The following is a 21,937-nucleotide window of genomic DNA, read 5'->3' as shown; positions in this document are numbered from 1 at the left end:
GCGCCGGGCCGCGCCGCTGACGACGCGGCGGAAGGCGGGGCCTGAGGCGGGCGGAAGGAAGGAGGCCCGGGAGCCGCTGCCGTGCTATTGGTTATTATTGGAACTCGTACAAAAGTCGCACGGCGGCCGAACGCCCGGGACGGCCGCGCACCGGGAGCTTCCAGCGGGCCGGACCGCAGCCCCCGTCAGCCGTAGTGGTACACGAAGTCGTAGCTGCTCGGCTCCTTGGGGATGGGCGGCGGCGCCTCGGGGATCTGGATGTTCTCCAAGTCCAGCAGCCGCAGCTTCATCTCCATGCTCAGCAGCGTGTCCAGGTCGCTCCTTGTCAGCTCGCTGGACATGTCCTTACCCAGGAGAGCGTTAAGCCCATCGATCCAGATACAGTACTGCGGAGAAGAGGACAGCTGACAACTCCAGGCATTATTGATTCCCCTACACAGCTCCAAAATAGGGGGGCAAACTGCAAAACCCAACAGAAAAACAACAAAGCAGAGCGCACAGATTCCAAACTAAGTCAGAAACCCAGAGGTGGTAAGCGTGAGCCCAAGGCTCCACAGGGAGTGACAAGAGCTTCTAGTGGGGCCTACCAGCACAAAAAGCAAACAGCAAGAAGGAACAAGGGACTAAATGGGACAAAACAAAGAATGCCTTTTCAATGAGGCTCAACTGACTGTGCTTAGTCTCCTGCAATAGACTTGTTTTATATGCTGTCCCTTCACTCCATAGGGAAGTGGTCATGGCCACACACCTGCCAGAGTTCCACAAGCTTGGACAACACTCAGGCACAGGGTTTGAATTGTGCTTTTTTCTGTGTGGAGCCAGCAGTTCGCTTGGATGAGCCTTGTGGGTTCCTTTCAACTCAAGAATTATTTCATGATTCTGTAGTTAATTGCTGTGCTTCTTACCTCATATTTATTAGGTGCGATGAAGTTTAAGGTCTCATCTGGGTCATACAGAATCGAGAAGGCCAATTCTAACACTTCCTGAATGGAAAAGAATCTCTCACTCACTGATGGAACAAAACATCACGTTGCTTTCAGAATGCTCACACAAGAACAGCAGTCTTGCTGCAGCTCAGTACACCTCCCTATAGCAGCATTAGTGGCCTACACAACATAAAAGCTCACAGCACACTTCAATCATATGAAAAAACTCCAGATAATTGTTTTGTTTTTTGTTTCTGTTTTGAAGCAGGGCAATGAGAAGTTGCCAATTGAGAACACCAATTGCTCTTCATGTTTGCTTCTGGCCTTCATATCTCCATACCTCTAGGTATTATTTATAGGCAAAAAACAGAGCAGTTACCTTGTTCTGCTTCAGTGCACTTTTCTCCTTCATGTGTGGACAATCCTTCCCCGTGACAATGGCTTTGATATCTGCAACTGGAACTAACAGTGGAAAAGTAAAACTCACACAGAGGAAACACTTATCAAGAGACAGCACTTCGTTTTGTCTTTGCAACTGAGCATTTTTCCTGTTCTCTAACTCATTACTGCAGTTTTCCAAGACACATTACGAGCAGCACATCCCTACAGTTGTCTGTTCTAAGAAATGCCAAGCAACTGACAGAGCTCAAAGGATTTGTGCAAGGGTCAAATATGTATCTCATGGTCGTTAGGAGCTTCAGCCACAGTCATCCTTTTTTCTGGGATGGTCCTCATTAGAACCACTAGATGGCAACACACAGAACACTTACTGTGTTCAGAGAGTGGTAATTGGGACTTACTTTTTTCCTGCAGTGATTCAAAGGTCACTTCCCCCTGGGCATTGTCTTCCAGATCTCCATAGTGTAGCACTTTGTGGTTCAGAGCAAGGCGACAATACCAAAATCTTTCTGGAACTCAGAAAAAATAGAGCAGGCTGAGCAGGATCGTTCACCTGAGATCTCACAGCCACCGACCAATCTCTCTACCCCTTCGATTCCTCAGCATTACTGGCTGTTTATGAGGAGATGGCTGCATTCTCAGAAACACACGTTTCTTCCATCCCAAACTACTGGTTGCTACAGACAGATCAGGTTGCCAGCTTCCCTTTCTGGCAACACGCTGCTGACAAGTTAATCCATTAGGTGTTTTTTGCCTACAGCTCACGTGAAGAAACGCAGCACACGCTGTCACCTCACCTTGTCTTCTGCGATTTCCAATTTTTCGAAAGCTGCTTCCCTCACAGAGCCTGTTCAGCCGCTGCTGCTTTATCAGCTCCAAGATCTCAGGCTGGATTTTCTCTCTCAGCTCCCTGGCAATCAAAGAAGAGTAAGCATCAAAGTAATCAAAGGAAGAGTAAGCAGGAACTAGTGACAACAACAGGCACAGGGAACTGTTCTTGTTGGCTGCTTACACAATAGGAGGTGACTGGAAGTCATCCTGGCTCATTCTCTCAGACTGGCGCAGTCGCAGAATCTCTGAATAGCTCAGGCTGCGCAGTTTACTCTTGAACTGGTCCAAAGAGTTGGGTTTGGAGGGGAGAGCCCGTGTGATCTGTTCCCTCACAACCTGCATAACCTGAAATAGGCGGGGTGAGAAGTCACACTTTTGCTGTTTAATGGCAGAAAAGATCTAGGGCTCAGCTCAGTGGCATCAAAAAACGTAGCCGTGGCCAGGAGTGTCAGTGTACTAGTGGCTCTGAAGATCCAAACTAAAGAATGGTCTCAGGTCATACCAAATAAAGATTGGACTATCCTTTACAGCCCACATTGAAGCCCTGATGTACTCTCCACCCCCATCTCTTTATCCAAGTGTACTTGTCACGCAACCAAGGATGAGCGAACACACCGTTCTGCAAACAATTCTACAAGGCCTCCTCACTCTGACAGACCTTATTAAAATCTTCTGCTGTTGCCCTCATTTCTTTCCAGGTCTTGTTCAACAGCTGGATGCAAATGGCAAACAACTCCTCAAATGCACGGTCGTGAGTGAAGAACATGGGGTGATAATCGTTCCGGCCTTCATTAGCTTCAGGAATAAACAGAAACCACCATCACATGAATATACAGAACAACAGCTAATAGAAGTAACTACAATCCACCACAGCGACAGAAAGGCAGTGGTGTACAATAGTACTTACAGAGATAAGGACAGTTCAATGCTTTGTCTCCCCATAGGCAGTCTGTTGGGAACTATGGCAACTATCCCCAGACTTCATCATGCAAGCCTCTGCAATGGATGCACCCTTTTTGGACTAGCCTCCCCAGATGACTGCTTGCAGTTGTTTCCCATTTTCCTCTGACAGAATTTCTTATAGTTGCTAATTGCTTTAGAATGTTTTTGTTTTTTTTTTTTGAGACTCTCACAGCTACTTGACTTTTACATTTATGATAGTTTCTAGAATGATTTTCTTACAGCATCCTAACGAAGCTTCAGAAAGCTGGAGTCTTCCACTTGCTTCAGTTTTTTAACAAGAACCAGAACACATACAACAAATTTTCTTATTTAAATTCAATACTAGTATTATGGGGAAACACAATGCAATTCCAAGCTACCCCTGTCCTTACAAGGCAGAAAAGAGACTAAAGTACAAATGGTCAGGAATCTTCACCAATCTGTATGTTAACCCAGGAAACATCAGCCCAGTCACTCAGGAGACTGCAGGGGAATGTGACTTACGGAGTTCCCCAACTTGTAGGATCTCACAAAGCATCCTGGTAAGCTCAATGGCACTGCGTCCAAAGGGACACTCATGTTTATCTTCTCGACTGCTGTTCTCCAGAACAATCTAAAGGAAGAGGGCAGAAGAAATAGCCAGAAGTGTTGCTGAGGTGCTGCTACTTGCAAAGAACAGCAGCTTTACTTACCCTGATATAGGTGTCCTGATGAAACTTGGCCAAGTACAGCATGTTATCCAATGCCAACATCCCTGGAGGAGTCTGAGTAAAATCCATAGCTGGATTGATGTGATTCTGCAAAGCGTGCAGAAATAAACCAAAGAAATTAGCCCAAAGAAATGTTGTGAGACTCTTTCCCAAATTCATTTTACCACAGCCTGCCTATCAAGTACTCCCTCACATCTAGCCAACAGATAACCTAGGACACCTGCTATCTAAACTTTCTAGAAAAGAGGCCAATTCTGAGTTCTTCAAGAATAAGTATCTTCAGAGGATGTGCCTAATGAGCCCTTGCACTTATCCAAACAGTAAGATCATAATAATCTGTTCTGGAAATCTGAGTTTAGTTGAGTTTCTACAAGTCAGATATAGAAACATGGTGAAGCAAACAGCTGTTTCTGTTGCTCCCCCTCCACCCCATCCCACTCTCTAGGTGCATACAGTGAATCCCAGCATCTTGTAGTCCTTGGTATACATGGCTTTGCGTTTTTCTGTTCCACTGCCAGGGATGGTGTTGCTGTCAGACTCTGCATCAAATGCAATTCTTCTCAACTCAAATATGATGTCTCTCTGTGCCTGAGGGACGGAAGGGAAGGAAATGGTAACATGCAAGCAAGCAGCAGGGCACCGTTTTCCCCATAACACAAAACCCACCTCTCTCCAGAGTTCACACAGTGAACACAAGCAGGTGCCAAAGGTCATTGACATTACATAAAATGAGGCAACCCAGTTCAAAATGGCAAGTTTCAGTATAATGGATATTACACCATGTTCATTTGTGTTATCCTTCAAGTGCCCTAGGTTTACTTACAGGCAATCTTTAAGGATTCAGATAATGCTAAGGTACTTCTTGTTTAAGACTGCAGTGTATTTAATACTTAAGTAACAGAATTCTTAATAACTGTCCAGCTTCCATGCACATTGCAAAGAAAAGTATGAAAAAGGACATGCCCTCCATTGAGGCAGAGGAATCAGTTTGACAGCTAGCATCACACTGGTCAGGAAAATACATGTCTTCCAGCAACAACTGTACCTGTAAAAGCCCCACAGCACACGGCAAGTCAGTCATGAGCATACGAGAAGCTCAAAGACCACAGTGTGAGCAGCAGTTTCACCTTATGTACAGTCTGCTGCAAATTCAGCAGAGTAAAGCATCTCAGGAATAAGGCCCCTTCTACTTTCTATCAGCTCTAATAGTGACCTGATCATTGGGGTCCATCTTGGTCATCATTCTCTCCTCCAGAAGATTAAATGTCAGGACCTGCAGCACATACAGCTGATGAGCCATTTCTGTTTTAATTGGGCGGTTTCCTCTGATCACATGCTGCAAAAGAAAAAAAAGAGAAGGGATGGAATGAATATAATACAAATGGACAGGGAAGTATTAGCTGCAGGCAATATGCCAGGTTGCATCTACATCTCTGCATATGAAGGTTCAACTGTTTAACCTCATATTCCATCAGAAGCATAACGATAACGCTCTCTAACAGCAGGAAGAAGCAGGCTGGTAACTCCCTTTTGAACAAGTAGATCCAATTTCACTTTCCTGAAGTGCTGTGATGGCAGCAGACTTTAAACTGTGCACAAGCGAGACTTTTATTAAGAAAACATTAGAAAGCATTCAGCCTTTTCAGACATACTCACATTCAGGATTATAGATCTCAGGTGCTTCTGGGCAAATGAATTAGCCATTTCCTGTTGGAGATTCAGAGATGAAACAAAAATGAGTGAAACATAAGCAAGAAGTCCACATCACGCAGAAAGGAGGAAAAGAATGAAGCCTATGAATCGGAGACAGCGCTGACAAATGACAAAGTGCTTTCACCACAGACTGTCAATTTAGCATGGGGTCTCACCACAAAGCAAGCAGTTAAGTTGGGATGCAATGGTCATCTTTACCATGGCACAATTCATGGATGGCTCCCATACAAAACATCATTAATGTGGAGGAAGGCACTAAGGTAAACCAAGAATAGAAGAAAATTTAGCTTAACACTGAACATCTAACAATACTTGGGTATCAGAAGATATGGCTACTGTGGGTTGCCCTGAGAACCTGTGATCTACAAAAGGCTCTTTCAGTAAATATTCTCCATCTCTCTATACCTAAGTTCATACCCAAGATAACAAGGACCAGAGGACACAGTGTTCAGTTCTCATCCATCTCAAAACTTGCCCTCTAAAACGTGCACTGCCCTTTGTTTCAGTTCCTAAAAAGATGTTTAGGAGTCAATTTAAGGACAATCTGAAGAACTGCTCCAGTTTACAAAAATAAAAGGAAATTTTTCTGTTGCTTCCTTTACTGTCTGGCTTCCTTCCCCAGAAGAGGAGAGCTTCCCAACCATCAAGACACGATGATAAACAGTTACAAGTATCTGCTTGCTGTAAGCCTTCAGTTCTGGGACCACTTGCACATACACCTGCAAAAACCTAACCTGCACTTCCCTTGTGAATTGTGAAGATTCACTTCCTGAAATACTGGCAATCTCATTCCACATTCTAGGAGAACAATACAAGTGCTGACATCAAGATGGAATACTATCAGAAGCTTGCTGATGTAAGCAACATTTCTGAGTGAGAAAAATCTATTGGATGATACACAACCTGGTCCAGAAGGACTACCAGTCTCACATCTCTTCACAGCCCTATGCAATTCATATGGAGAGCTGGAAGCAGATGTGCAGTTTTAGTCAAATACACTCAGAATATACTATTGATTGAGCAGCAAGACTGTTCCTACTGCTCATATCAACCCTGCTGACAGGTTGTACAAGTAGTATGGTAAATAAAAATACATGTAATAGCCTCACTCTGAGTCCCTATTATCACTTCTGCTCCAAGCAGAAGCCGGCTAAAACAAGAGTGCTATGCTGACTGATAGCTAAGCTGCAGCAGCTCCAAGTCAAGCAGCACTCATGTTACAACCAAAATAAGCCAGTGCTTTTGTGGAGGGTATCTTAAGAAGCAACTAAATGAAGTAGGAAGTGGTTTCAGACTGCCCTGAGTCATTATTTTTAACTATGACTCATAAGAGGCATTATTCTACTAAAATAAGGGCCACTGTTAACATTTTTTCATGCATGCAACACAAAGAATTCTTACTCAGAAGTAATTAGTTTGCACATGGGAGAAAGTAAGAGGGGACTGAAGCACAGAAACAGTGGGAAGGACAAAGACACTTAAATGGTTCTTAACAGTATAGTAAGAAGCATGAGCACACACGCAGCCTAACCACTGCCAAAGGACCTGTGTGTAGCACAGAGTCCAGTAACACCCACTTCACTGCCTGATGGGGTCACAGCACTACCAAATTGTTCAGGTTGAAAGTGACCTCTTGAGGTCATTCTAGTCCAATCCACCTGGTTCAAGCAGCGTCAGCTAGACAAGCTGCTCAGTACAGTGACCAGACAGGTTCTCAGTATCTCCAAGGACGATCTCTGGGTAACCTGTTCCAGCATTTGACCACTCTTCACAGATAAGTTTTTTTTCCCCTCACTTGTGTTCAGACAGAATTTCCTGGGTTTTAAACTGTGCACATTGTTGCTTGTCCTATCAGTAGGCACTACTGAGAAGAGTTGGTCTCTATCTTCTTTATTCCCTTTCATCAGATATTTATACATCCACCTACGCCTTCTCCTCTTCAAGCTGAGCAACACCAGGCCCCTTCAGCCTCTATATGAAAGATGCTCCAGTCCCTTAATCATCTTCATAGCCCTTCATGGCCTTGTGTATTGTGTTCAAGGAAAGAAAAAAGTAATACATCTTACAGAATTGTTTGCTATGAGATTTATTATCTAGGCTAAATTGCCTACAGAGGAATATGTTCCTTCTCATCTTCACGTGTTAAGTGTATCGATTAATTTCAGATGATGATGCAAAATTTACTGAGGTCACTGTTCCCCTTCTGAAGGGGCTACACCTTCAGCAAAAAATGAATTATTTAGGTTTAAGGAGACACAGATTTCTAAAGAACTGTCTCCAGTTTTAAATTTGTTTCACCTGATTAGTTTAATAGCATAGTATCAATTTTCAAAGCAAGACTTGTATGATCATTAACACCTTGTGCACATGCCAAGTCATGCAGTTTTCTCACGCTACTGAATCTTTTCTCCCCTTCATAATCTGAGCACATTCCCAGGAGTGCCCCCATCTTTTTCCCTAGACTCATCCACTATCTGAATCTTGTATGCACTGTCCCTAAGATACAAGGAGGCATAACTAGAGAAGAGCTACCATGCCTACGGTTCTGCATGACCAGCCCCCAGCCTTGAGTTACTTACAGTGATGGGCAGGTCTAGCGGGTTAAGCAGCTTGTCCTGATGGCAGAAAGCAAAAAAAGGCACAAAGAGAAGCAGACAAGATTTAGCTCTGAGTCCAGAAAAATAAAAACACAAACAGGGCACTGGAGAAGAAAGGCTTAACACAGCAAAGCTACACAATACAGACATACACACATTTTGCATGTGGCTGAGATGTCACAGGGTCCCTCAGAGCAGGTGCTTCATTTCTCCCATTTGCCATCAGAAATATCCCCAGATGACTTCAGAAATGCATTTTTGCTGTTGCTGCCTTTTTTGTGTGTGCGTGTTAAGTAAGCACATCAACATCAAGGACGTTACCCACGACCTCCCTCTGCCTTCCACTGGTCTCCCATACAGAATGCAGTTTCTTAAAAAAAATTAATGCTGTGCAGATTATTATTTTCTGTCTCTTAAGGCCTTTCAAATTCATTTCTGAGAATCCTTACGTATCTCCAGAACAAATGATTATATGGGACATTTCTTCTCCATAAGCAGCTGTTTCAGAATGGCATTAAGTTCTTAGCAAGGTCTGAGGTCTGCTTCAGCCAAATAATGCAATTTTTAAGGCACAGCAGTCAAGCAGTAAATGTGAAGTAACTTAGTAAGCATTATTTAGGTTTAACTAAGCAACTACAAACCTGTCTCTTGTCCTCAGGTGCCTTCAGGAAGAGGGCATTGATCAGGGCAATGGCATATGTCTGAATCTCTTGGTTTGAGCTGCAGAAACAATAATGGGAAGATCATAAGATGATAACAGGCCCTTTGCCTGTGTGTAAGAACATTTACTGCTCTTTTGCATTTCAAGCAGTCAGGTAAGCTACTTTAGTGCCATCCAATCTTTCCTGCAGAGCTGCAAAATCTGACAAATCACCAGTAAAATAAAATAGGACAAGTCAGTTGGGAGGGACCTACAAAAATCATCAAGTCTGACTGCCTGACCAGTTCAGGGTTAATAAAAAGTTAATAAAAATTATCCCAATGCCTCTCGAACACTGGCAGGCACGGGGCATCAATCATCTCACTAGGAAGCCTATTCCAGTGTCTGACCAGTCTATAAATTTCTCCTAATTTCTGTATAGCTCCATTACCAAGAAGGTTGTGTGGGCTGAAGCACAGCAGACCTCTGAGCTTAGCATGACAGTTTCAGCAGAGAAAGGCATCACTACTGTATTACCACTGGGCTGTCTGTTATATGGCTACAGCTAGAAACCTTACTAGAGAAGTCCTTTTTCTCTCCATGTCAATGGAAGCCACTGAACACTTTTATCTCTGCCAATGGAACTAATGGGGAAGGATTACTCAAACGTATGGCACTGCCTTCCAACCCCAGCATTTTGGCTCAACCCAATTTTTTTCTTGTTTTCACTGAGTTACACTAAATTTAAACATTAGAAATCTTCAATTTCAAGTAAGACATCATATTAGAAGTACTTTAAAGATAGCATCTTTATATGTTTTAAAGATAAATGTATGTATTTGCAAATTAACAGAGATTCACAAAACTGATTTGCATCACACCATTGTTTGGTGGTACTCACACTTGCAGATGAGAGATGAGCTGCCCCACAGTGATCTCTTCTGCTATCTTCTGATACAGAGTCTGACTGTTCAACACCATACTTTCTAGAATGGCTAGGGATCGTTGGAGGATGGAGACATCTACCATAGGCTGACTGACATATCCTGCAATCTAAAACCAGATGAACCATCAAGGTCAACAACAGATGCCCACCCAGCAAACCTTGTGGTGAATGAGACAAAGTAAGGGAAATATGACTCAGAAAGCTGAGATGGAACCATATCACGCTGTGCTATCAGTTCATATTCAACTTCTAAGAGTCATTTTGCTGGTCCTGGAAGCTGTGTCAAAGCACAAAAAAAAAAAAAAAATAGCATCCACTCATCCCCTTTACCCAAACTCACCTGTTTAATGAAGGTTATTGAGACCATGTCCCAGGAGACGATACCATGGTCCATGAGCTCCAAGAAGGCAGTCAAGGTGAAAGCCAGCATCTCACTGTAACTAAAAAAAAAAAAAGTCACCAATACAACAGACAAGTAAGATTTTGTCTCAATTATTATACAAGCATTTGCTGTAAAGTTAGCTGCTTAATGCTACTTCAACAAGCAAAATTTGCCTCTACTAGAGGCCCTGTTTTATTAAATCAATACCCCTGTTCCAGAGTTATAGAATACAGGAACCTTACTGGGACAGAAGCTTGGTCCCACTCTCCACAAGCCGTGTCAGCACAGTAATCCCTTCCATGTTGATGAACTCTGTGGCAAAGGTCACATCTGCTGAAAGTTTAGCCAGTTCCTTCATGGCATCAAGTCGGACTTCCATACTGTGTGACTGGATCCTCTCCATTAGCTGGCGAGCTGCCCTGGACTGGGAGGGAGAGATGATGGCATTACAGACTGGAGACTGAGTCCTGTCAGTATCAACAACATTCTCTGACATATCCACAGACAGGAAAAAGCTAGAGAGATGCAAGCATTTGACAGAGTAAATAGCAGCAATCACCAGTTGTAAGATGGACTAAGAAAAGGCTGCTGTTGGTGACAGGCAGGCAAGTAAAAAGTATTCACCCTAACATGTAAAAGAAAATGTTTTTATTCTTGGTGAGATGAGTGGAAGTGGATACACAAATCTAGACCAAAACCACTAAAGAAATATGATGTTCAAAAAAACCCCTCCAATTCAAAGCGCAGTACAAGCTCACTTTAGGCATCCATCTGACATTCTCTAATACTTCCCAAACATGGATCAATTATATCTTCCCAAGCATCTCTTGCCCAAGTAACTTCCTCCTGTCTACATGTTCTCAACTCCATGCCATGACAGCTGCCCAAGATGGTTTATGAATTTTTTTTAAAAGGAAGCTACAGCAAATCTGCAAAAGGTGACTACTGAGGTTACAGTAACAAGAATTCACTAGGAACAACTCCCAGAGGATCAAGTTTATCTATTGTTTTTCTTTCTACATGATGTCCAGTACTCTTGCTTTCAGATAGATACCAACTGCACTCGAATTGAGAAAATAAGAGTCAGGTGCCTTACAACATACAAATCTAGGATATGCAATAAAAATGCCTGTTTGGATTTATCCACAGAAAGTTAAGGGCTCTACAGTTCTGGGGAAAGAGGAAGAAATGGGCAAAGAAAAGCCCATTACACTAGGAGAAAAAGGGATGCGAGGAGTACTTACTGGGGAGACCGCCAGCTGCAGGATTGTTCCATTCTTGATGTCACAGCGAGTCTGAAAGACAAAAGAAACAGAAACTACAGAGAAGTGTCTGAAAAGTGATGCAACTGAATCTACAGTGCACACTTGCATGCAGAAGTAAAGGGGTTCCTATACCACATAACCCTGTTAAGGTTATTGAAATTGAGCCACTGGGTCCTTGCACCAACAGGCATGCAAATGGAGAAGTGCAAGGTTTTTCACTGGAACAACACCTGCTAGTGAATACTTTTGATAGCAGAGATACTGTCTCTCAAGGATTAGTAACAGCATTGCTCCATGATGCTAGCTCAGGGCATCCTCCACCCTTGCCTGGGACACCAACACGTTGCTGTCTCTCAGACTGACCTGCTCTGTGATGTACAGTTGAGGACCATCGGCATACCGTAATGTGTAGTATTCAGGGTTTGGCAGTGACCACCTGGAAGAGGAAGAACATGTAAGCCTCTTCCTCTCAACTAGGAACAGCAGCTTGATCACAGGTGGGTGGAAAAGAACATTCAAGCAAAACCCTAGCACGGGTAACTAAATCTCCTAAAGGCATAAGACTTCTCCTTGGCATGAGGGATTTCAGCCTATTCTAAGTCAAGGTCAGTAGATGTTTGCACTTCCAGAACAGCAAGAAGATTGCCAGGCCTTAGAGATGCTGAGTAGCTTTCACTGACATATCCTGAGAAGTGAAATTAAGATGCAAAGCCTCTATTTTCTAGAGCTTCTCTTCTTCCCTGATATAAACGCAGGCCCATTCTGTGGCTAGAACTGCAACAGGCAACATGAACGATGCTAGCTGTGCACTGACAATCAGAAGACTTTCCACAGTACCTCAGCAACACCTGTCATGGGGACAGACTTTCTGCATGACAGAAAGTAGACTTACCCATCACAGACCTCCTTGATGATGGATGCAAGAGGCCTTTTCTAAAACAGAGAGAGAGAGAGAGAGAGAGTTAGTTCTCAGTAACCATATTATACTCTCAAGCACAAATAAACCATTTATGTGTTTCTGTAGCAATTGGACAGATCAAAACAATGGGAAGGGCATTACAACAAAGGCACAATAATGGAAGGACCAGCACAATACAAAGGTGCTATTAAAAAAAAAAGAAAAATAAAAGAAGATTGCACACCCGTATCAGAAGATTCCAGGTTCACAGGGGAAGCTTCACCAAAGAGGGACCTCTAGAGAGAGATCCTTCCCCAGTGGCAGTCAGCCCTTAAATGGGGTCTAAGAGAGGGGCAGCCAGGCTCCACCCCTCCCAATCACACAGCTGAATTGCCTTCACCTGTGCTCCCAGGGCTGAGTGGGTCTTTTCCCCAGATGCTCAATCAGTGGCTTAGGCCAGGACTCAGCACTTCCCATGCATCTACATTCCAGCATTAAAGTTATAACGCATAGAAGAAATACCCTTCTACTCCATTTAGCTACAAGATCTCACCTGGTCTATTTCCAGCAGCTGGGCATTGGCACCTGGCCATTCTACAGCTACTTTCACAATGTCTGAAGGTGGTGGCATCGCTCCAGACTCCTGCAGATGCTTTCACAACAGCATGCAACCCCCACACCTGTTAGGAGAAAAAACAGTGAGCAACTCTCTGAAAATGATTTGAATTGTTACATTTGACATCAAACTTCAAAAGAAGACCAGCCTTACAGGTTGCTGGGCGTATTCAACATAGACAAAACATTTGGTATGTTAGGGACCAAGGCATCGTACTAAAACAACATTGTGAAGTTTTATGCCTAACATTAATCTCTAAGGTATATTTCTGAGAGCTTGCCAGAGTTCTCACACAAAAAGGAGACTAACTCTCTCATTTAACATCCACTCCATATGGTCAGTTTTCAGGACTAACAAAACAAGAGTTCCCTAGATTTGGCTTCTACCAGAACGTGAGAGCAGGGGCATTCTGACCAGATAGCCTCCCTCCCTTGGGCTGGTGATCACAGATGCTGTTATCAATTTCAGATATCTCTGTCTATTCAAGACACTCCTACACAAAGTAGCCACAGTTAGCTTTATTCCTCTCCCTTCCTCTAACACCCTAATGTCAAAATATGAACACCCATTACAGAACAAAAGACAACTCAACATCTGCTCTGGAAGTCTATCTTCCACTCCTTTATCTACCTTAGAGCATAAGCTTGTGTTCAGGGTTTGGTCCCAGACAGCTGTCAGACACGGTGGTTTGTGCTTCATCTGGTAGTAAGAGGCTGTAAAGAAAAGTACTTGTTCAGTTCCTTTTCAACCCCCTCCCACGTGGAGACACTTGCCCTACTCTCTCCCATAGAGACACGGGGAGGAAGTCACATTGAAGGCTGACACTCTCCCCCCAGCAGCTCTCAGATACAACAGCTTCATGCTTCCAGACATGAGATCTGATATGCCACAAAAGTCCTGTCCTTAAGGACTCTTCTTTACACTCAATTTCCAGAAAATCCAGAAGGAGATAAGTACACAAACTACAATTCCCCAGCTCATGTAGCACCTCCTGCTGGGGCAACCCAATTCAGCTTTCCCAGAGAGAAAGAACAGAACAGAGGTGAGATGATGCAGGGCAGGGGCAGTGTTTCACACTTAACATACTTGCCCAACTTCTTTGATCAAAGAGATGCTAAAACAGGCTGAGATCTGAAGGGACACCAGCCACCTTAGGAGCTTTCCTGATGCAAGAAGAATGACTACTAAAAGGAAGAACAGATGGAAGACCTTTCCACAGATCAGCAAAGACTGAGCAGCTGCAGAGGTACTTGGCACAGGAAGCTGGTCTACATGACTGCACTGCCTTTGGACACAGTAGGGTATGAAATCTGCTGAGTCTACCACAAAAGATGTGCCTGGCCTGTATAAGATGTTGGCCTAGAGAACCACAAGTGATCTCAACAAATAAAGCTTACATGCCTCTTCCTTCCCTAACAAGGACTGGTAAGACCTCATAGACACGTAACATCTCAGGCACACTGATTTCTCTGCTTCTGCACACGCACAAACCTGCGAGCATCTTCTCACTCTGGTTACTCAACTTCCTGACTCAGAGTTCTAAGATGATGCACAAAATGCAGCTTTTCTTTCCCTGGCTCCAAGCCTAGAAAAGAGCTGCGACCTCCTGAGACAACCTTCTGAGAAGATCACATCTTATGTCTTCTCTGAACCCAGAGAATGACTGAGACCAAGCAGATGCCATGCAGAAGAGCAGGATTCAAGTCAAATTACCCATAACCCACTCAAGTCAAGTTCAGCTTTGCCAGTTTCTCAAAATGATGCCTCCAGCCTTTCAGATAAGCAGCACAGGATTAGTTTAGAATAAAATCCCAAAAGAGCTGCCCTTGGAAAAGCAACAGACTCAGGGCACCAATCAGGCTAAACGTGTGTTGAGGACAGTGAGAGGAAAAACATTTATGTAAAGATTTCTATTGTTTGTGCATCTGGTTGACTCTAATATGCAATTTCATACACCTGATACTTGACTTCTTAATTCTAGAGGGAAGACAATCAAGCTACCTCCCTCTTAAAAATTCACTCTGAATCAATAAATTACCTCTCTCTTAACAAGTCTGCCCTTCAGAGAATGCACACCAGGTTAAAAAAAACTCCAACTTGAACACGGTGAGGTCACACAAAGGAAGACTGCTTAATTAGTATTAGCCAAGAGCTCAATTACATTAGTATTGCAAAGAAGCCTGTGCAGCCCACAGAGCTAGCTAGGCTCACTTACAAACAGAAAGCACTGAGTATATGCTGCCTTCTGCAAACACTGTCTTCAAACACCATAAGCACATGGTAACATATTCCTGTTTCTTCTCAAACTTTGATTATCCTTGCTCCTGTCTCTCACTCCAAGGAGGGATTTATTCAGGCAATTTACTCTTTGCTAAGAGATACACGCTAACATGCAGCACATAGGTTTTCAAACTTCTAACCCTAAGCTCATACAAAGCTGCTGGTGCTATTTTCAAACCCACTGGAACCAGTAAGCTGGACTCTAGCTTTTAACTCATTCAGAGGCAAATTTTGTCCAAACTATATTCAGAATTAAGGGAACACAGTTCTGTTGGGGTTAGTATCATAGCAAGCCTATGCTACATCCATTTATCCTCAGTCCCTTCACAAGAGGAAGTTCAATACCCGCTACTTCCAAGGGCAGAAAAGGTCTCCCAAGTGTGCCATACTGCACATCACAAGATCCTAAAAATATGACATCTCTACCATCCAAGCATGCTGCGACAAAACAACAAGGCAAAACCAAGAGGGCCCATCAAAACAACGAATTCTTTAGCATTGGTCATAACAACTCTGCACTTGTCTGGCCATTTTGTCTCAAAGATGAGCCTAATAAAACTAGGAGCCAATCTTTCTTGCCTCCTTTCCCTTAACCGTACACACACACACACACACACACAAATCATTCAGACTCTCCTGACTTTTGCAGCAATAGCCCAGAACAGGCATAGCTCATCAACTAATTCTCTAAGCCCATTATGGCAATTACTACCATAGAAGTGGTAGCACAGCACCGTTCAGATTCTCCAGACAAAATGCCAGTTTGCACGACAGCTCCAAATGTGCAGGACCTACAGATTGCTATCTACCAGCTACAAGTGCAGACACACAGTTTGCACATTTCCACTCACTGCTTTCCATGCTGCAACTGAAGTTTGTGATAAACCTCAGAGCCTCAAAAATCACAATCATGCAGCATAAGCACACACCATCTCTAACGCTCAGGTCAGCTTGCAAGAACAACAGCTAATTACTTTTTCCACAAATGAACTAGCTCGTGGCTAGAAACCATGTAAACCATCCAGCATTCAAAGCACTGCAAACACACAGTAAAGAGGTGAGGCTCAAAGACTATTAAGAACAGGACCTGCAATGCTTTACTAATACATCCACAATTAATTAGCATCTAATTGCCACCTCTCCCTTCAGCCTCTTGTTATACAGTCTTCTGCATACACTTCAGCTTCCACTGTGTGCTGCAACTGAAAGTTCATCAGGAGTTTAAAAAGAGGCTGTTCCAGCACATGAGGAAATAGAGCATCTCATACGCCAAAGCAGAACTGCCCAGACTGCAGCAGGCAGAAGCCCTTACAGCTCTTTACAAAGTTTGGCTCCTCCCTTGTGGAGAACACGATCATTTGAGGACATATTAAAGACACTGATGTTATGGGAAATCCTTCACACAAATTAAATCTTGTGTTTCATCACATGAAGTACCACAGGGGCTCACTTGCAGCTCCCATGGACAGCACACAATACCCACAGCTCCTCTGATTCTCACCGGGAAGACAGAATCCAATCGAGTCCTATTGCACTACTTTCAACACTACTCCACAGTTTTCTGCTACATACAAACTCAGAAAATAACAGACTTAGCAAATAAAACACAGCTTCGAGACTATTTCACTCAACAGCAGCATCACAGAGCAGATAACCAAACAAGGAGGAATTAAAAACTCAAGAAGGTAAAAACTGTTCAGTCAGTCTGGGACAAAACAACATCTTGAAGCACCTGCACAGATCAGGCCCTCGGCAGCAGCAGCTCTCCATAGAGGAGAATAAAGACTGGACTAAGAATGCAAAGAGCACCTCATGGCAGTGACTTAATAGGAGATGGTCTGACAAGTTCTTAGAAAAGATTTTACTGTGTGTCTGCAGCCATAAAATGACAATGCTAAATGTCAGAAGAGAGATTTTGCAGCACATCAGTGATGTATCTGATAAAACAACTGTTCAGAAGCTACTGTGAAGAAGCAGTTGCCACAGTTTCACATAATCACTGTGATCAGTTACTTACTGGTCTCTCACAGCACATTTTTTTTAAAAATCTCACATAAGCAATTCTCAAGGCTTTATGCAGGGAGAAAGCAGACAAACTGAAATCCATCAGAAGCAAATTTACTGTGTTTTTACAGAGTGAGGTCCATCATATGAATCAGCAATGCAGGGCTGCAAAGCAAGAAGAAATCAGCAGAGCCACTTATAACACACTATTCAAGAGACTTCTGAGAAGCTGCAAGCTAAAACAAATGGGAGTATTTTAAACAGAATTTCCCTATTCACAAACTCAATCTTCTTTTCACCACAGATAGAACAAATTGTGCTGCACACAGAATAAAAATGAGGAGGATGAAAGAACATTCAATGAAAAAAAGAAAAGCTGCCTGGTAGAACCCTCCAGTTAACCAGTGCACGGCCGCACAGCTTCTGAAAACATCAGAGCCAATTCCCTGCGAGCCCCCAGCAGGTGGTAAGGACAGCCCAGGCCAAACGAGGGGAGGTGCCATTAGCAGAGTGACCAACTACAGAGCAGCTCCCTTCCTAACTCAGCAGCAGGAGAGGGCGGCAGTCAGCAGTCTGACCTGAGGGCCGCGTACAGCCTTCCAGGTTACCTCACACACCGAGCAAAGAAACTCAATTCGCTGCAGAAAGCGCTGAACCAGGCGCTCAGATCTCTGCCTCTGGTACCCTAAGCCCGGGGCCACCTATGGCTGCACAAAGCGGAGCGGGCTGCAGCGCCAGGCTCCACGTTCAGCACAGCTGCACGGACTCCCTAGCAAACACAGAAACGTGGTAACAGGCAAAAAGAGAGAAGGCTTTATTATTTTTCATCAGTCGAGAGAGCTGAAAAAGGCTGTAACGCCAGTCAGCGATAGCCCGGGGCGGGCCAGACCCCAACCTACGGGGTGAAAGATTCGTTTTGGTGAACCGCCGTCCAAATGTTCAGCCCCGCTCGGCTCCAGTAGCGGGTCGGCCCAGCACGCAGCGGGCTCGCAGCCCCAGCCCGAAGCCCCGCCACGGAGCCTCCAGGAGGGGAAGGACCGCGGGCAGAGAGGAAGCGGCGGCGGCGCCGGCAGCCGGCCCGGCCTCAGAGCGGCTCCCGGCCCCGTTCACCCGACCCTACCGCGGCCGCTCCACATTCCACCCCCGGCACCTCCAACTCCGGCCCCGCGCCGCCGCATCCGGCCGTCCCTCCGCGCGCTGCCATAGAGACCGCGGCCCGGGCCCCGCCCGCCGAGCCGAGCCCCGCAGGTGCGAAGCGGCCCCATCGGCGGCGCTGCCGGGTTTCCCCCGCGGACGAGCGGAGGCTCGCCGGCCCCGGAGCCCCTTCGCCCCCTCGGCGCCGCCCGGCCCGTCCACGAGGACCAGCGCAGCCCTCCCTACGGCGGTTACCGGCGGGGCCCGCAGATAAGCGCCCGCATCGACGCCCGCGCCTGCGAGCTCCGAGCTCCCGCCGACGCCCCGCACCTCCTCAGCTGGGCAGCGCCGCCCCCGCCGGCGGCGGAAACGCGTCCTTCGCGCTGCGGAAGGGGCGGGGCCGGCGGCAGAGATCCGCGTGCGGGCGGGCGGAAGTGGCGGTGCGGTGCGGGGCTGCTTCCGGTAGAGCGGGAGGCGTTTGTGCGGCGGCGGGGGAGAGCATAGAGAACCGCAACCATGGTGAGCCTTGCTGGCGCTGCGGGGGGGTCGGGCCGGCCGAGATGCTGCCCGCGGTAACGCGCGGTGTAACGGTGGTTTCTTACAGACGGTGGGAAAGAGCAGCAAGATGCTGCAGCACATCGACTACCGCATGCGGTGCATCCTGCAGGATGGCCGCGTCTTCATCGGCACCTTCAAGGCCTTCGATAAGCACATGAACCTCATCCTCTGCGACTGCGACGAGTTCCGTAAGATCAAGTGAGTGGCAGCGCCGGGTCGGGTGGAACCCCGGGCTGCTCCGCGCAGCTCCACCCGCGCTGCTATTGTAGCCCATCACAGCCCGTTAAGCGTGCTGGGGGAAAAAGAGTCGCGGGGATGGTGTTCATCTTCTGTTTGGGCTTCTCAGCGTTCTTAGCCTGGGTGGTAGGTATGTGTTAATTTGTTTTCATAGCAGGTTCTCAGCTATGGAACAGTCAGACTGTATCCTTCAGTATTGTAAGAGATTTCTTAACGTTCTTAAGATCCTTACTGTAAGAAAGAAGAGGATGTGGACACTTCAATAGGGCCTGTATGATAGGGTAAGGGGAATGTTTTCCATCTAATAGATGGGAGATTTAGATTGGAGGTAAGGAAGAAAGTTTTTACAATAAGGGTGGTGAGGCAGGTGGCGCAGAGATGAGGTGGGCGCCCCATCCCTGCAGGCACTCGGGTCAGGCTGGGGGGCTGTGAGTACTGATGGAGCTGTGGGTGCCCCTGCACACTGCAGGAGGTTGGTGACCTGTACAGGTCCCTGCCAATTTAACCATTCTATGATTCTGTATTCAGGTGCACGTTCAAAGAACAACATGATTTTCTTTGTCTTGTAATGTTTTCTTTCTCTTTTCTCGTTAGACCTAAGAATTCGAAACAGCCGGAACGGGAAGAAAAACGAGTCCTTGGTCTTGTGTTGCTGCGAGGAGAAAACTTGGTGTCTATGACAGTTGAAGGGCCACCTCCAAAAGATGTAAGCAGAATGAGTGCAGAACTAAGGAGAAAAGGAAGTTTGGTAGATGTAGCCTTGGAAGAGATGGCTATTGTGCCATGTTCTAGACTTCCAGGTGCTGTTGTGACTGTTGCAGGCACAGCAAATTCCACTGCAGAAAGTTCACCTGTTCACTGCCTCAGATATTGATTGGACAGAAGTGGGGATTCCTAAAACCTGAGGACTTCTGCTTTGATACATTTTTGAGTGTGTGCATGTCTGTTTTCAGACTGGAATTGCCCGTGTGCCTCTTGCTGGAGCTGCTGGAGGACCTGGAGTTGGGAGAGCAGCAGGAAGGGGAGTACCAGCTGGTGCACCCATGCCCCAGGCTCCAGCAGGATTAGCTGGCCCTGTCAGAGGAGTGGGAGGACCATCCCAACAGGTGAGATACCGTGGCCCATTAAAAAGGACTTGTCTGGTATATTCTAAGGTTTGATGCAAAAAATTGGCAACGTGAAAAAAATAGTAATCTTAACTTCTGGTACCAAGATGCTTGAGCTTTGAGCTTTTGGTGGTGTGGGGTTTTCTTTTTATTTTGATACCAACTCCACCTAGTTACTCTGGATCTCATGCTGAAAGAAAAGTTTTCCTGAATTCAAGTGGTATTCAGGGAATTGTATTACACGGTTGTAGCATTACTTAAAACATAAAGGGGAGACTGGCACAGTTTTTGGAATTAAGAATGTAAGTTTTGGCTATAGTAAGTTATTAATATAAACCAGTTATACGGTTTTCTATGAACCTGTTTATGTTGTTTGCAGGTGATGACGCCCCAGGGTCGTGGAACGGTTGCAGCTGCTGCTGCAGCAGCCACTGCTAGCATAGCAGGAGCCCCAACTCAATACACACCAGGACGTGGGGGTCCTCCTCCCCCCATGAGCAGAGGAGCCCCTCCTCCAGGTAGGATTTACTGCAGTGGAACAGCAGGGAGCCTGCATTATGGGGCCAGATGGGCAACGGAGAGCTGGTTTTGAGGATTATATTCTGATATACCATTAGGGCCTTTAGCGTTCAGCTGAATTTATGTACTTGTTTTTTCTCTGGTTCAAGGAATGATGGGTCCTCCTCCAGGCATGAGACCACCTATGGGTCCACCAATGGGAATGCCACCTGGCCGAGGCGCTCCTATGGGAATGCCACCACCAGGCATGAGACCACCACCCCCAGGAATGAGAGGTGAGTGACAGATATCCTACCTGCATAGAAGCTATAATGTAAAAAAAAAAACAAAACCAAAAAACAAAAACTGACATTTGGAGAGTGGTACACTTCAATGGCTCCCCAGCTATGCTAGTCGCCAATAGATTTATCAGTGTTGAAAATGGGGCCCAAGGCCACCTTGTGCACGGGAAAAGATCTCACAGGTTTTTTAGTTTTTCTTCCTCTGACTTCTTCAATATTTAACTCTTTTTCTTTATTTCCAGGACCCCCTCCCCCTGGCATGCGTCCACCAAGGCCCTAGGATCCTCTACAACATACCTTAGAACTGTGAGAAGACTAATAAGGAAACATACTGAGCAGTATCACTTGTTTGAACTTTGCTATGTATATTTTCTATTTACTGCTTGTAAAGTTTGCCCTTTTTAATAAAGTTGGAAAACAGTAGAGTTTATCAGTAGTGTACTGATCTCTTCAGGGCTGCACTCATTACATTCTGCTTCTGTGCTTTGGGTGTGAAGGAAGAACATGTTTGAAGCCAGAAGAGTTATTCCCATAGACCCAGGAGCTAGGGTCCATATTGACTCATATCCTTTTTAGGAATTGAGGGATACTACAGAAATTTATCAAGTAGCTGATGAAAGATAATTGATATGGAGAGTAAAGAGTAACAAGAGATTAACACTGCAGCAAAGCTACGGGTTACTAATCAGAATTCTCCCTTTTACTTGGAGTACAGTAAGGACAGTGCTACTTGTATTATTAATAGTAATCACTGAAGCTCTATATTAAGCTGCTGTTTTTTTAGCTTGCAATAAGCCAATGTGATGTTTATATATAAGTGCAATGCTCCTAGTAACAAATATTGGTATTCTGGTCTTGCCTTATGGCTGCTTTCTGTTCAGTTGGTTAGGAGGGACAGTATCCTTTCAGAGGATCAGATTATACCCCTTGGAAGGGCATCTAGGGTACTCTAT

The 21,937-nt window shown here is 45.2% G+C and overlaps 2 protein-coding genes across 6 annotated transcripts; one reads left to right on the top strand and one right to left on the bottom strand.

The window, feature by feature from the left end:
* Positions 1-77: 77 nt before the first annotated feature.
* On the bottom strand, positions 78-18,709 carry ELMO2 (engulfment and cell motility 2). 5 transcript variants are annotated; one of them, XM_052683673.1, is made up of 23 exons: positions 18,614-18,709; positions 13,496-13,578; positions 12,803-12,929; positions 12,244-12,284; positions 11,715-11,787; positions 11,331-11,381; positions 10,329-10,510; positions 10,045-10,144; positions 9,660-9,811; positions 8,760-8,838; positions 8,101-8,136; positions 5,465-5,515; positions 5,022-5,144; positions 4,262-4,396; positions 3,791-3,895; positions 3,603-3,711; positions 2,815-2,951; positions 2,338-2,501; positions 2,123-2,235; positions 1,727-1,840; positions 1,306-1,388; positions 906-983; positions 78-386 (listed from the first exon to the last, which is right to left on the bottom strand). In XM_052683673.1, exons 3-23 carry the CDS (start codon positions 12,878-12,880, stop codon positions 186-188), a joined length of 2,205 nt encoding a protein of 734 aa, XP_052539633.1. In that variant the 5' UTR covers positions 12,881-12,929; positions 13,496-13,578; positions 18,614-18,709; the 3' UTR covers positions 78-185. The 5 variants fall into 5 exon arrangements, with proteins under 5 accessions (XP_052539633.1, XP_052539632.1, XP_052539634.1 ...); XM_052683672.1 differs by having other exon boundaries at positions 18,539-18,654; XM_052683674.1 differs by having other exon boundaries at positions 1,727-1,834; positions 18,539-18,654.
* SNRPB (small nuclear ribonucleoprotein polypeptides B and B1) lies at positions 18,679-21,407 on the top strand. Its single transcript, XM_052683677.1, has 7 exons — positions 18,679-18,802; positions 18,888-19,039; positions 19,673-19,784; positions 20,032-20,184; positions 20,564-20,702; positions 20,853-20,978; positions 21,227-21,407. Exons 1-7 carry the CDS (start codon positions 18,800-18,802, stop codon positions 21,262-21,264), a joined length of 723 nt encoding a protein of 240 aa, XP_052539637.1. The 5' UTR covers positions 18,679-18,799; the 3' UTR covers positions 21,265-21,407.
* Positions 21,408-21,937: the final 530 nt, after the last annotated feature.

The sequence above is a fragment of the Tympanuchus pallidicinctus genome, unplaced genomic scaffold (genome assembly GCF_026119805.1).
Source record: "Tympanuchus pallidicinctus isolate F22 unplaced genomic scaffold, pur_lepc_1.0 scaffold20, whole genome shotgun sequence".
Lineage (NCBI taxonomy): Eukaryota > Metazoa > Chordata > Aves > Galliformes > Phasianidae > Tympanuchus > Tympanuchus pallidicinctus.
This window is presented reverse-complemented; position numbering and strand designations above follow the sequence as displayed.